The 13,589-nt window shown below is 47.8% G+C and overlaps 1 protein-coding gene across 3 annotated transcripts in view; it reads right to left on the minus strand.

Annotated features, from left to right (window-relative positions):
• The window catches only part of GLIS3 (GLIS family zinc finger 3), an 800,422-nt gene that overhangs the window by 39,563 nt on the left and 747,270 nt on the right, over positions 1–13,589 (minus strand). For all 3 annotated transcript variants that reach the window (XM_063913972.1, XM_063913970.1, XM_063913969.1), the window contains one exon: positions 90–256. In XM_063913972.1, the coding sequence (XP_063770042.1) occupies positions 90–256 (167 nt within the window). The remainder of the gene's footprint in view (positions 1–89; positions 257–13,589) is intronic.

Raw genomic sequence — 13,589 nt, forward strand, 5'->3', positions numbered from 1 at the left:
TAACATTTTCTATATGTCTATATTATTCATCACTTAATAATAGGCCTGAATAAAAGATGCTGTTATATTGGTTATTATGCACTTCTCACCTTGAACATGAAGACTGTTCGGTTGCACTGAGGCATTTGCTATTGCCGGGTATGTCTTTGAGTAAGCCCCTCCCACTGACTGCACTTGTGGTGGCTGTGGAGTTCGTCTCTGCATCATATTCAGGGGGACATTAAGTCTCCTTGGGCTTGAATGATGAGGTGAAAATCTAAAATGTAACAAAGTAACACATTAGTAGAAGATTTAGAATTCAATGTTCATTTAAAAGATAATTATAGTCAGGGACGGATTGGCCATAGGGCTCACCAGGAAGATTCCTGGTAGGCAGACGTGTCTGTGGGGCCTGTTTTGTGTTTTGTCATGTGGCCCAAGCCCACACATGACATGCAGCCCACCACACGCAGTACACTGCTTTGTCCCCATTCATTCTGTTATCCCATCTCTGCAGTACAGCAACTCTGCCACCAGTGATGCTGCCATAGTTACATGGTATATCATACCTCTTGTGCTGCTCATGTCGGGCCACTTTAACAAAACTTTACAGGGCCACTTTTAGTTCCCAATGCAACTCTGGTCACAGACACAACTAAAGCAAAAGACACAAGGAAGGTCGAAATTGCATACAATCAGGCACTATGAGGAGGGATCCCGCCACCTCAACCGACCCCATCCCCTCATCAGACCACACCCCCATTAGGGCTTCTTCATAAATTTCCCAGGCTGGTTTTCCATCCCAATCCGCCCCTGATTATATTTATTAAAATTCAAGTCCATGAGTTCTAGATATGTGGTGGTCATATAATCAATATATTACATAACAAACATCTTTACTGATTACTAAATTTGACTCTGTAAAAGGATACTGTATATAGATTTGTACAGGAAACCACAGGTAGTTAGGTTTTGTCTATTATAATAGACATGACTATTTGTGTAACATCGCAATAAAAGGCAAGTTCAGGTTAAACTGTCCCATCGGTCCGATAAAATAGGACTACTCATAGATAGCAATACGCTTAGTAGCCGGAGCAGCAAGGACACACATGGTACTGTACATCTCATACAGGAACAATTAAGCGACGGTTCAAAGTACACATAAAGCAATCATTCACTATTTCCCTGGTAATTTTTTTTATATAAATCAATTTAATTCCCTGGGAAAGGTAGACTTTCTAAAACAGAATTGTACTCATAAACAGCCCTAATATCCCTTCTGCACCATTGTATCTCAGTTACGTATGAGCTCTGAACTAATCTGCTGACGTTCATAGCTCTACTTATTGTGTAATGTTCAGGAACAAACAGCCTTCGGACACAGAAATGAAGCCCATCCACATATGTCTTGAATTAGGAAATACCGGTAAGTAACAGTGTAACCCTAAGCACAGGAGAAGGTGATAAGTGGTATGTACTTTGTGCACAAATACTAGGTAAGGTTTGTGGAACTGTTGTGTACTTATCCAAAAACTAACACAATAGAACTACCGCACTGACAGTCCATTTGTCACATCAGCTGTACAAGAACCCCCAGGATACTAGCACTGTGGGGATTTGGAGGAACACATTTCAAAATCACTGCACTAAACAACTACTGTTCTCTAAGCTGAGCAAAATGGAAATATTAAATACTTGTTAAAGCTAAACTTCAATGACACAACTGTACAGAGTTGGTCTGTCAGGCCTTTACTTTTACAGTAATATATATTGCTTATTCTAACAGCTATTTTAATGTATTGCATTCAAATATTTTATTTTATTGTATACGCAAGTGCATACATCCCTCTCTAACCTTGCATACTTGAAGGTAGTCTATCTCCCTTACTTGCCAAAGTAAGGGATCAGTGCTTTGCTAAATGTACACGCAGTCTATGACTGATAGGTTTGCAGCCTTGCTCTGCAGCATACTTGCCTACCCTCCCGGAATGGCCAGGAGGCTCACGAAAATCGGATGGCCATCCCGTCCCCCTGGAAAGCTAGTCAAGTCTCTCGCTTTTGCTGGCAGCCACCCGCACCCACCTCGACCGCCCACAGCAGAGAACAAGTGGGCAGTCCGAGGGGGATATGTTTTCTATGCACTGTCTAGCGTGGGCAGGGCCACAATGACGCGATCGTGATGCCATGCCCCCGGACTGCCCACTTCCCCCACCGTCCACGCCCCTGGACTGCCGGAATTACCGCCGGCCACACCCTCATTAGTCTGCCACCTCTTGGAGGAGGGTGCAGCAGGGTAGGCACCTATGCAGTGTCGGACTGGGGCATGTAGGGCCCACCGGGGAAATGCAGTGGTAGGTGCCCATGTTAGGGGTGTGGCCAGTCTGAAGAGGGGGTGTGGCCTGCCCCTCATTGGTTTGACTAACCATTAGAGAGTGCAACATTTGGGTCCCTACATAAATATATACAGTAAATTCAGCTGCTGCATGCATGATAATGTACCAGATTAATAACAGCAATGCACTGTAGAAAATACACTATAGTCCAGTATAAGGTAACATGTGTATAATGTATAATTCAAGTGCACAGTCTGGAACCTGATCAGAGCAGGAGGTGGGCCCCCAGGCAGTGGGGCCCACGGGTGGTTTCCCTGTACCCTTGTGGTCCAGTCCAAGCCTGCACCTATGCTCTGTAGATGTACAGTATATATAAGCAGTGTGGTGATTGGTACAATCAGAAACAGGGACCATGTCAGTGAGATCACAATAGTCTCAGATATTTATTTATCTGCACTATAGTACATATGGGGCCTAATTCAGGATGGATCGCAAAAGCTAAATATTTCTCTAATAGGCAAAACCATGTGCACTACAGGTGGGGCAGATATAACATGTGCAGAGAGAGTTAGATTTGGGTGGGGTGTTTTCAAATTGAAATCTAAATTGCAGTGTAAAAATAAAGCAACCATTATTTACCCTGTACAGAAACAATATACTGTAACCCACCCAAATCTAGGGTGGTGACATCAAAACTATCAATCAGTGAAGGAATCAGTGAAGGGGTATGTGAGAGGCAGTGCTGTCTGTGATCAGACTCCTCCAGGGCAAGGGGAGCTCAGTGGAAAAATAAGAACACTGAATGAGTGACAAGGCGATAATCGATCAGTACTTTAAGCATTCCTACAATATTGGCACTCTAGATCACTGCCTTAGTGCAATAAAAGGTAATGTTGGCCATGACGCCACATACTGTGCTTGGTGCGCAATTCTCCACAGAGGACACGAGTTCTGTACTGTGTGATTGTGGGTTACACTGACATGGACTTAGCAGGATATTTTCATGAAGCACTTTCCGGATTCCTAGTTCAATTAGAAATGGCATGTTGCGGGTATCACAGTGATATCTCACATTAATGCTGCACTGTGCAATCACCATGGACCAGATTTATCAAGCCTTGGAGAGTGATAAATAGCACTGTGATAAAGTACCAGCCAATCATCTCCTAACTGTCATTTTTTTTATCACAGCCTGTAACATGGCAGTTAGGAGCTAATTGGTTTGTACTTTATCACCGTGCAATTTATCACTCTCCAAGGCTTGATAAATCTGGGACCATGACCCCAAAAAAGTAGCAGACAGGATAGTAGGACAATGTGGATGGTTGTCATAGTTACATAAGCAAATTGTTGGAGACAGTTAAAAGGTGTCAAATGGCTGATTTTTGTTATCATTTTGATTATGGAACTAATAACTGCCAGCAAGTGTATTTCAGCAAAAAGTGTTTAGATTATTTTGGAGTAGATGTAAAACTTCTCTATTGTGAAGTTTATAAAATTCTGGAAAAAAACAGTAGGTAGGGCCATACATTAAAATAAAAATTTGTTCCCAATTGTCACCTGCTCTGTAGATGCGAATTAAGGGCTACATTTAGCATGAGTTGTAGTTTTGCGAGCCATCCCACATATGGGCCGACATGCCTCAGTTTTCTGGACCGTGCCCACCGAATAGCGTGTCAATGCCTTCAAACTGCTGCGTTGACACCCTGTCCCCGCCAGGACTTAAGAGTGTGATTACAGTTTAAGTCCTTGCGCATGTGCAGAAGTGCTACTACGATCAGTGCTCAATTAGGCCCTAAGAGCTGTGAAACCAGCTTTAACATGGATTTCTAATTCAATAGCATACAGTCACATTCAGGGGCATAACCATAACTTTGTGAGCCCCATAGCAACATATTTAAAGGGCTCTGTCCCAATGCATCTTGGAAGACACCTCTACATAGCAGGTGTTAATTTTATGCCCCATAACAGTGCCCTAATCCATTTTCTGAACCACAGTAGAGCCTTAGTTAATGTTATGCCCCACAGTAGTGCCCTAGTTTCTTTTATGAACCATAGTACTGTAGTTTCCTAAGTTACATGTCACACAGAATCCCCAATTCACATTATGTAATAGTGTCCCCAGTTCATATTATGCAACACTACAGTGCCTCCTCTTCATACTGTTCCACAGTAGAATGTCCTCCAGCTCAAATTATGCCACTTTATAATGCCCCAGTTTATATTCTGCCACACTTCAGTGCCTCCATTTTATATTGTGCCACATTAAACTACCCCAGCTCTTATTATGTAACATTATTGTGCCCTCCATATTAAAATGAGATTAGATTATGACACATTAAAGTGGCCTCCAGTTCAAATTATGCAACATTACAGTGACCCTTTACCATTATAACATCCACTAGACACACCACTCACTGAAAATGTAATGTCACAAAATTCAGGCTGGGCAATGGATCAGACCCAAATGCTTAGCAGGCAAATCTGGGAAATTAGTATGCAACTTTATAACCTTGGTCCAGGCCACCATAAGAATCTCGGCCACATAGCAAAGGCACACCTTGCACCAATTATAGTTACGCCCATGTTCACAGCCCACATTAAAAAGTAGTGCAACCTAGTTTGCAGCTTATTGAATTTGTCCCGCAATGGTTATCTGCGATTTTATGTCCCTCAATGTTTATTTGTCATCTGACAGCTTGAGATTTGGTGTGCTTACTTCAGTACAGTATGTTTTGTTTTTTTACTATATGCCCACACAATATTCTGGATAACACTGGTAAGGCAAAGCTGATGTATAGAATAAGATATTGATAACACTTCACTGAATAGAACATGGAAATATGGAAATACATTATTTCTCTGAAACATGCAGCCACGTTGGAATTACAATTAATTTTATATGAATCCATATAAGGCTTTCTGTGTGTTTATGGGAATGCCCCATTAGATGATGTTTGTGATTTTCATTTTGTAGGCCGCTGTTCCTGATTCAGTTGGACTGAACAATATATTAAACAAAAACAGAAGGCTGCTGGCAAGCCTGTTTCAAAAGTACAAAGCAAGCCAAGTGGAACACTTAATACAAGCTAACTCAGTACTACTTCAGGGCCATTCACTGAGCTGAATGTAATGTCAAATCATAAATACTATAGATATGATTGATTAAGAATGTGACAGTACAATTGTCTCATACAACAGATGTACAGTGTACACATCTCTTAATTCTAAAACATAGGTGAATACTGGATATCTAGAAGCTGCGCTTTTTAAACACTTACAGCTCTGGCATTCAAATTCAAATCACTTATGGTGACAATGAGTTGATTAAATCAATTGCATACAAATAGAATGTTCCCTGTGCACAAGGGCGTAGCTACCATAGGTGCAGAGAGAGCAGCTACTATGGGGCCCAGAGCTGAGAGGGGCCACCTTCCCTGTCAAAGTTACATGTGCTATATACATTTTTCAATATTGGATGGTACATAGGGGCCCTTACAAACATTTGTCTTGGGGCCTGCATTATATCTAGGTATCCCCCTTGACCTGCTCATAGTAATTTGATATAAAATGAACTGAAGGGCATTATAATGTTACATAATATGAGGTGGGGCACTATAATGTGTTACAGTAAAAAGTGGAGGCACTGTAGTATTGCATAATATGAACTGGGGGCACTGTAAGGTGGTACAATGTGTATTGGGGTACTGTGTTACATACTGTAATCTGTACAGGCAGCCCTACAGTCATACTTGCATACTTTTGAAAAGTAGTTTCAGGGAGATTGTAGGAGCGCCGTTGAGGGTGTGTGTCATGGTCAGCCAAAGGGGCGTGTCTAGCACCACCCATGGGCGTATCTATTTCCACTAAGGAGTGTGTCCTGCAGTGGCAGGGGAAACCTGCAGTACGAAGAGCAGCATACCACAAAGGGTTATATAATATGTATATAGGGGGTCATTCCGAGTTGATCGCACGTAGCAACTTTTTGCTGCTCGTGCGATCAACTAGGCGCCGCCTATGGGGGAGTTTATTTTAGCATAGCAGGGCTGCGAACGCTTGTGCAGCCCTGCTATGCTAAAAAAGTTTTGTGCAGAACAAGACCAGCCCTGCAGTTACTTACACTGTGCGATCGATCCAGCGATGAAGGTCCCGGATTTGACGTCAGACATCCGCCCTCCAACTGCCTGGACATGCCTGCGTTCGGATCTCTACGCCCGGAAAATGGTGAGTAGACGCCCCGGAACGCCTCCCCGCTGTCAATCTTCTTGCAACTGTGCTAGCGATCACTTTCTTCTTTATACTGGACGCTGCAACGACGCGCGTGCACATTGCAGACGCTGCGCATGCCAGTTCCCACCCGTTTGCACTGCAGTGATGAACCGCTGCGTGCGAACGGGTCGGAATGACCCCCATAGTGAGTAGGGTACAGAGGGTTATATACTATGTATATAGTGAGTAGGGTATTGCTCCCCACTGTTAGGCGTACCTCGGCACGAGCTCCCATTAATGCTGAACCGCACCTACTGTGTATTGAACTGTGCACACAGATAGCCTTGGATGGAGATAAATCCGACGGAGATAAAGTCCAAGTCAATCGGCTCCATACCGCAATGTCACAGGCTGGTTTAAAAAAATGACAGTTAGGTGCGGATTGGCTGGTACTTTATCTCCAGCGACTTTATCTCCATCCAAGGCTTAGTAAATAGACGCCTAAGGGCCTAATTCAGACTTGATCGCAACAGCAAAATTTTTCTCTAATGGGCGAAACCATGTACAGTGCAGGAGGGGGGGGGGGGGCGGATGTAACAAGTGCAGAAAGAGTTAGATTTGGGTGGGGTGTGTTCAAACTGAAATCTAAGTTGCAGTGTAAAAATAAAGCAGCCAGTATTTACCCTGCACAGAAACAATATAACCCACCCCAGTATAACTCTGTCTGCACATGTTACATCTGCCCCACCTGCAGTGCACATGGTTTTGCCCATTAGAGGGAGAAAGATTTTGATTTTGCAATCAGGTCTGAATTAGGCCCTAAGTCACCTGTGCTCAAGCATGGCTATCCTTTAAACCTGGACAGGATGGTGGAGTATGTGAACCTCTGGCCTACATTAAAAAAAGCTACATCCAAATAAAAATACATTGAAAATGCAACACCCATACATACATACATACATACATACATACATACAGTACATTGAAAAAGCCAGATCCACATAAAGATATGTTGCAAAAAGCCAGATCCGCATAATACATTAAAAACATCAGATCCACTAAAAATACATTATAAAAAGCCAGATCCACATAAAAATACATTTACAAAAGCTAGGCCCACAAAAATACATTGAAAATACCACATTCACATAATACATTGAAAACATCCAGATCCACTGAAAATACCAGATTCACATAAAAATACATTTAAAAGTATCAGAGGCTGTGGGGTGACGGACTGTGACTGAGGGACAGAGGTTGTGGGGTGACGGACTGTGACTGGGGGACCGAGGTTGTGGGGCGGTGGACTGTGACTGGGGGACAGAAGCTGTGGGGTGACGGACTGTGACTGGGGGACAGAAGCTTTGGTGTGACAGACTGTGACTGGGGGACAGAGTTTGTGGGCAGTGGACTGTGACTGGGGGACAGAGGCTGCGGGGTGACGGACTGTGACTGGGGGACAGAGGTTGTGGGGTGACGGACTGTGACAGAGGTTGTGGGGTGACGGACTGTGACTGGGGGACAGAGGTTGTGGGGTGACAGACTGTGACTGGGGGACAGAGTTTGTGGGCAGTGGACTGTGACTGGGGGACAGAGGCTGCGGGGTGACGGACTGTGACTGGGGGACAGAGGTTGTGGGGTGACGGACTGTGACAGAGGTTGTGGGGTGACGGACTGTGACTGGGGGACAGAGGTTGTGGGATGACGGACTGTGACTGGGGACAGTGGCTGTGGGGTGATGGACTGTGACTGGGGGTTAGAGGTTGTGGGGTGACGGACTGTGACTGGGGGACAGAGTTTGTGGGGTGACGGGCTGTGACTGGGGGACAGAGGTTGTGGGGTGACGGACTGTGACTGGGGACAGAGGCTGTGGGGTGATGGACTATGACTGGGGGACAGAGGCTGTGGGGTGATGGACTATGACTGGGGGACAGAGGTTGTGGGTGGTGGACTGTGACTGGGGGACAGAGGTTGTGGGGTGATGGACTGTGACTGTGAGGCCGAGGTTTCTGTGGCCAGGGGACAAAGGTGACAATATTTTTGATTATGGGGCAGAGATTTTGGGGTGACGGACTCTGACTGGGCAAAGGGTGTGTAGTTATAAGCTGTGACCAGGGGACAGAGGAGTTGGTGGTTGCTGACTGGGGACAACGGACAGAAGGTATGAGTAGGGAAAGGAAGGTTGGGGACAAAATACAATAAAAAAGCTAATTCAATCACTCTCACAGATCAAAAATATAATCACCCATATTACCCTTAAGAAAGGAAGCAGGGGTTCATGGTGACACACAGAGGTAGAGGGTGTACAGTGTGTTATACACGGGGGGTGCGGGGGGCGGTTTCGGGAGTATAGGGATCACACACACACACCATGTGTCATACACAGAGGATGGGGGTACAGTGTGTCACAGGGGGGTACAAAATGCCATACACACAGAGATAGCGGGTACAGGGTATCAAACACTGGGGGGGCTTGGGTGGTTCAAGGTGTCAGACATACTGGGGTAGGGGGGTACAGGGTGAAATACACACAAAGGTAGTGGGTACAGGATGTCACACACACACAAACACGTAGGGGGGTATAGGGGGTCACACACACAGGTAGGTGGTACAGAGGGTCACACACGTAGGGGGTATAGAGGGCCACACACACACACACACACACACACACACACACACACACACACACACACACACACACACACACGTAGGGGGTACAGGGGGTCACACACACAGGTAGGGGGTATAGTTGGTCACACACAGGTAGGAGGTACAGGGGGTCACACACATAGGTAGGGGGTCACACACACAGGTAGGGGGTATAGGGGGTCACACACACAGGTGGGGGGGGTCACACACACACACACACACACACACACACACACACACACACACACACACACACGTATGGGGTACAGGGGGTCACACACACAGGTAGGGGGTACAGGGGGTCAAACACAGGGATACCAGGTTACTCACCGCACTGTGTCCAATCAACATCAAGGTGAGCTGAGGGAGGCTGTCGGACCCAGGTACAGGCCGACGAGGAGGTCATAGGCAGGAGGATCTAGGCAGGACACGGTGGCTGGCTGGCTGACAGCACAGTGTCCAAGGGAGAAGGAGCTGCTGAGTCTGGGCATGTGCAGCAGCCCTCCCCCAGGACAAGAGCCAGTCCAGTTAGCGTTAGAGGCAGCTTCTCCTTCTCCCCCCTCCTCCCTTCCGCACTTGCAGGCTTTGCTATTGCTAGCTGCCCACCCGTTGTGGTGCTTCCCGCTGCTGCCGGCTCACATCAGCTTAATAAGCTGCCCGGCCAGCGGCCGCCCAAACGGAGCGGCATGTTCTGGCGCTCCCTGCCGCTGCAGGCTCAGCTCAGCTGTGTGAGCTGTCCTGCCTGCTGCAGCCCGATCTCAGCTCAGACGGGCAGCGCAACTGCAGAGCCGCTGGCGGGTGAACCTGCCCCACAAATCACCACCAGAGCCTGACCCTAGGCACCCGTACTCACTCCTTAGCTCCACGCTACGTTCCTGCCAATTAGTGAGCACAGCCCCGCCTCCCACCGTGACCGCAGCGTGCTACATGCTGTCAGGTTGAGCAATTCAGCATGTCTTCACCCTGCGCAGGCTCCGTCACCTGCACTGCCGGACTGGCGCATGCGCAGTCCGCATTTACAAAAAATAAAATGTGAAAAACCGGGAGGACCAGGGCGATTTGCGGGGCAGCGGGAGACTCTGTTGAAAAACGGGAGCCTCCCGCTGAATGCGGGAGAGTAGGCAAGTATGCCTACACTGTGACATAATATAAACGGGCACCTCTATGATTCATAAAAGAAATTAGGGCACTACTATGGGGTATAACATTAAATAAGGCACTACTATGGTTCAGAAAATGAACTAGGGCACTATTATGGGACATAACATTAACACCTGCTTCGGAGAGGTGTTTCTCTAGAAGCACTGAGACAGGAGCCCCTTCAAAATGTTGCTATGGGGTCCACAAAGTTCTGGCTATGCCCCTGCATGTGCATCTGAGTTTATATGCAAGTACTGTAACTACAGCAACATATTTTCAAACAACATCTATTTTCTTGCCTTGATTACATTTCCATGTCTCACTTAAAAGGGATTTTAGTTTATTTGGGTGGATTTCATACATTCCATTCCCATTTCATAGAGTTCCTCAGCATTTCATGTCCTTCGGCTTTCCTCAAGCAGCTTATGAGTAAGTCTACATCTGAATAAGATGATAACACAGAATGGTGGCTTGCCAGACTAGCCACTCTTACTAGACTTCTGTAGACTTTATCATGACTTATGAATCACGCCTTTGCATTCTCAGCTTACTCACATATGTGACTTTCCTACTGTATTGCCTCAGAAAAAGAGAAACTTGGAATTCTTTCAATGTAGATTTGTCCCTGAATGAATCAGAAAGTGTTTCCTTAGGGGGTCATTCCGAGTTGATCGCACCAAGCAACTTTTTGCTGCTGGTGCGATCAACTAATCCCCGCCTATGGGGGAGTGTATTTTAGCATAACAGGGCTACGAACGCTTGTGCAGCCCTGCTATGCTAAAAAAGTTTCACGTTAAATAAGAGCAGCCCTGAGGGGCGTGGCCACGGCGGCAAAGGACTAGGCAGCAGGATCGAGGAGCTCCCTGGATAATTAATCCTGCAACAATCCTGGGGCTCCGATCCTGCTCTCCTCTGGATTCCTCTCCTGCCTGGCGGTGCTGGGGAGGCGGCTGTGGGTGTGTGCGAGCGCTCCCGGCTCGCGTCGGCGGCCGCCCGGACTCCGGGCCTAGGCCGCAGCTCAGTCCCCGGCCTAGATTTTGAAGCTCCGCCGGGCGCGTGCGCGCGCGCACACGATCGAGCGCCCGAGGCGGACACAGCATCCAGCGGCACCGGAAAGGAGCGGCACCCCACTCCTGCACCCCCAGGGCCCCAACCATAAGCCATCCTGCTCCCCTGAAGGCTGGTGCAGTGAGGGAAGAGGGGGAAATCCTTGTGCTGGGCGGCCATTTTACCTGCAGCTCCCTGAGGTACTGAACACAGCAAGGTGCAGTGTGGGTGAAGACTGCACTGGGCTGGAAGTTTGGATACTGTCCCAGCTGCCCTGCCTCCTACTGCTTATACTGCTGGAATATCACACACTGGACATATTTATTTATACCATTGGACCCCCCTGGTCCCCCTTCTCCCTTCATTATAACATCTGGCTATCCCAGTGCCTGGCGTGCTGCTGATACTGCATTTACCATCCACTGTTATACCTTTTGACACTGAACAACGGGACTCTCATTACTGCTGGGCCTTCACAAAATGGTGAGGGGCGGCCAGAGTGCGGCCGCGGCTAAATTGGAGAGGTTTGCTCGACAGCCTGCATCTCAGTCGACGCAGTCATCTCCTAAGCTCTCCCCCCCTGCCAGAATGGATCCATCGGCTGGGGCCGACTCGGGGGCGAATACGCAGCCGTCTGCTCCCTCCATCCAGCAGGTCCTGGAGGCCATAGCGGCCAGCGAGCAACGTCTATCGGACAAGATGGAGAAGGTGCAGTGTGATTTATCACTGCTACGACAGGACGTCCAACGAGTACGGGAGAGGGTGGGCGAAACCGAGACAAGGGTCTCCAACCTGGAAGACCTCAGCGGTCCTCTGCAACAATCGGTATCTGCAGTTACACAGCAAGTCACAACGATGCAAGCCAAACTCCTGGACATGGAGGGCAGACTCCGCAGAAACAACGTGAGGTTCGTAGGCCTCCCCGAAAAAGAAGAAGGGGCACATCCCGAGGATTTCCTGGAATCCTGGCTAAAAGAGGCATACGGTGCTGAATCCTTTACCTCTCAGTTTGCAGTGGAGCGGGCCCACCGCGTGCCCTTCCGGCCTTTACCCCCAGGCGCCCCACCACGAACTTTTATAGCAAAATTCCTGCACTACAAGGACCGGGACTCCGTCCTACGCCTGGGACGCGTGAAGGGCCCCCTGATCCGGAATGGAATCCGGGTGTCGGCATTTCCGGACTTTGCAGCGGACGTCCAAAAAGACCGAGCCCAGTTTCTTCCCATAAAGCGACGCCTTCGTGACCTGAACATATCCTATTCGATGCTGTTTCCCTCCAGATTGCGTGTGGTGGCGGACGGGGAGACTAAATTCTTCAGCTCGCCCAGGGAAGCGGCTTCCTGGTTGGACAGATATGCTCCGGGGGCCCGCCAGCTGGCTCCAGACTGACATCGGGTCGCCCTCCTCTATGGGCCTACAACCCGCAAGTATAAGTCCAGGGAGCTTCCTCTCGTTTAGCGGTTCTGTACTTTGCTGAGAAGTGTTATAAAGTATAAACGCATAAGGGTTTAAGTATTGGGGTTGTTTGATCTGTACGCCTAGTACAGTGTTGCCGTAGGCTTTGGGTTCTCCAGGGCTAGAGTTCGGTTAGGGATCTAGGTATGCCACAGTTCGGGGAGGTATACGGGGAGGGGGGATGCCGGGGGGCCGCTGTTGGCCTCCCAGTAGTTTTTCTGTTTTATGTTTTGAATTTACGAAGCCTATATACTTGCCATTCGGAGGGTGTGGTGGGGTCGCACTGTTTTCGGGGGTTTGGCTCGGGGTCCGGGGCCTGTGGACGACGTGATTGCGTGAGCGAGGAGCCGGGGGGATGGGCGGTCGATAGGAGTGTTGCGCCCCAGCTGACGACTTGGCTGACATGCCTCCCTTAAAAATCTTGGCGTGGAATGTCCGGGGCATTAACAACAAAGTAAAGCGATCCTTAGTGTTTAAGATGATCAAGAAATATTGCCCGGATATCATCTGTTTAAGCGAAACCCATTTGGAGGGAAATAGGCTGTTGTCGCTCCGCAGGCCTTGGGTGGGCTGGGCATATCATTCCTCGCACTCCTCATATTCCCGAGGGGTGTCGGTAATGATAAAGAGGACTGTACAGTTTGAGATGATCAGAGTAAATACAGATCCACATGGTAGATACGTGTTCATAGAATGTAAATTGTTCTCACGTAATTTTTTCCTGTTGTCTGTGTATGTTCCCCCCCCGTTTTCATATGTCGTTCTGCAAAAGGC

This window comes from Pseudophryne corroboree, chromosome 1 (assembly GCF_028390025.1).
Source record: "Pseudophryne corroboree isolate aPseCor3 chromosome 1, aPseCor3.hap2, whole genome shotgun sequence".
Classification (NCBI taxonomy): Eukaryota; Metazoa; Chordata; class Amphibia; order Anura; family Myobatrachidae; genus Pseudophryne; species Pseudophryne corroboree.